Here is a 1,956-nt window from a genome sequence, read left to right as displayed (position 1 = left end):
AAAAACAGAGAAAACGAGCGAAAAAATTTTAAAAGTTTGAATTCGCGCGCTTTCACTCACCGGGTGGCCTAGAAAAAAGCTCGTCCCTAAGGGCTTTCAGCGTATTTTTCGATGCGTTTTTCTCGCCGAAGAAATTTTTTTTTATTTTTTTCTTTATTTTTTTGTCAATCTACATGCATTTCTGCACATTTTGATGCAATAAAAAATTTCACCGTACACCACCTTTAAGCGGCTGAATCATATTATCACCTTGGATAAGAAGAGGGTCATATACCATAACCATCACAGAAGAACCCAATGGCTTGACTTCGATAGACAGTCAGTAGGCGTCGTCAAACAGGAATTTCACCCAAAAACAGTAGGTATCAAAAGGGGCATCCCGTTCGCAAGCGGAATGAGAGCAGGGCGAATGATGGTTATTGTGAACAACCTTATCATGTTATATACCATATGCGGTTATACACATGTTATTGTTCTAGCTCAGTTAAAAGAAAGAGGAAAAACAAAAGTGCACAAAGACTTATTAGCCAACCTAATAGATCGATTTAAGAAGTCATACAAGGTGACTTTCATAAGATGAGGCAACTTTGAAAAGCGATAATTCAGCTCAAAGTTGATCAAATCGTTTGAAACTTGTCCAATTAACTGATGAATTATTGGAATTTTCGCATAACAAATTTGAGCCCAGAACAAGGCTTTACTCAAAATTTAAGCTAGTATAAACGTTAGCCCATATAATCACATTCTCACCTCGAATCCTTTAACGGACTTGTTTAAAATAACTGCTCCTAGCAATAATTGAATCGAAATAATTATTATAGTCGCACACCAAATTATCAATTTTCTTCGAGTTGCAATCCAGTTTGGAAACTTTCTGTTAATCATAATGTATACAATTGGACAGACGACAGCAGTGAGAAACAATATGATTTGAAGTTTTTCAGTTTCAATTTCAGGTATTCCAGCATCATTTAGCATTTTTGGTAATTTCATAGAAAGTGTAAAGTGGATTAATAGCAGTAGAATAGAAGAACCGGTGAGTAGAAGAATTTGTTTCGAATATATCAGAAACTGTTTGAAATTCATTGAAATAGCACTTTCGGAATATGTAGATGTCATCCTTCGTTTCGTTCCAAATAGAGAAGAGCAGCCAAGTAAAGCCCTTCTAAGAAATCGGATAAACAGAAGAAAATCTTTTGAGAATAGGAGAGGAATCAGAGAAATGGAAGGAGCCACGCCTTCTTGGGTTTCGTCCCATTTTAACGACCTTATCAGATTTTTTCAAGCAGAAAAAAAAGGCGCTAATAAGATATGATTCTGTCGCGACTAAAAATACTTTCTTCTGGGTTGGTGACCAACTAGAATATTGTTCTTGGACGATTTTAAGAAATTCAGGATTTCTGGAATTCAGATTTTCAAATTTTCAGATTTTTATATTCTGAACTTCATGATTTCAAAATTTCAGAGCTTAAAAACTTTGCAATTCAAGAACTTGAGAATTTGAAAATTCGGGAATTTCTTGTTTTCTAATTTTCATAACTTCAGAATTTCAGAATTTCAGAATTTCAGAATTTCAGAATTTCAGAATTTCAGAATTTCAGAATTTCAGAATTTCAGAATTTCAGAATTTCAGAATTTCAGAATTTCAGAATTTCAGAATTTCAGAATTTCAGAATTTCAGAATTTCAGAATTTCAGAATTTCAGAATTTCAGAATTTCAGAATTTCAGAATTTCAGAATTTCAGAATTTCAGAATTTCAGAATTTCAGAATTTCAGAATTTCAGAATTTCAGAATTTCAGAATTTCAGAATTTCAGAATTTCAGAATTTCAGAATTTCAGAATTTCAGAATTTCAGAATTTCAGAATTTCAGAATTTCAGAATTTCAGAATTTCAGAATTTCCCTAATACAAAGAAAAAGGAAAAAAAATAATTTGTCATTCTTTATTCATATTT

At 32.6% G+C, this 1,956-nt stretch overlaps 1 protein-coding gene across 1 annotated transcript in view; it reads right to left on the bottom strand.

Annotated features, from left to right (window-relative positions):
- Positions 1 to 978, bottom strand: part of CBG25358 — a gene marked incomplete at both ends in the record, with an annotated part of 2,892 nt that extends 1,914 nt beyond the window's left edge. The window contains one exon of the mRNA XM_045240660.1: positions 751 to 978. Within this exon, the coding sequence (XP_045099313.1) occupies positions 751 to 978 (228 nt within the window). The remainder of the gene's footprint in view (positions 1 to 750) is intronic.
- Between the last annotated feature and the right edge of the window lie 978 nt (positions 979 to 1,956).

This window comes from Caenorhabditis briggsae (genome assembly GCF_000004555.2).
Source record: "Caenorhabditis briggsae complete genome, chrI, whole genome shotgun sequence".
Taxonomy (NCBI): domain Eukaryota; kingdom Metazoa; phylum Nematoda; class Chromadorea; order Rhabditida; family Rhabditidae; genus Caenorhabditis; species Caenorhabditis briggsae.
Note: the sequence above shows the minus strand (reverse complement) of the source record. Positions and strands in the feature narration are given on the sequence as shown.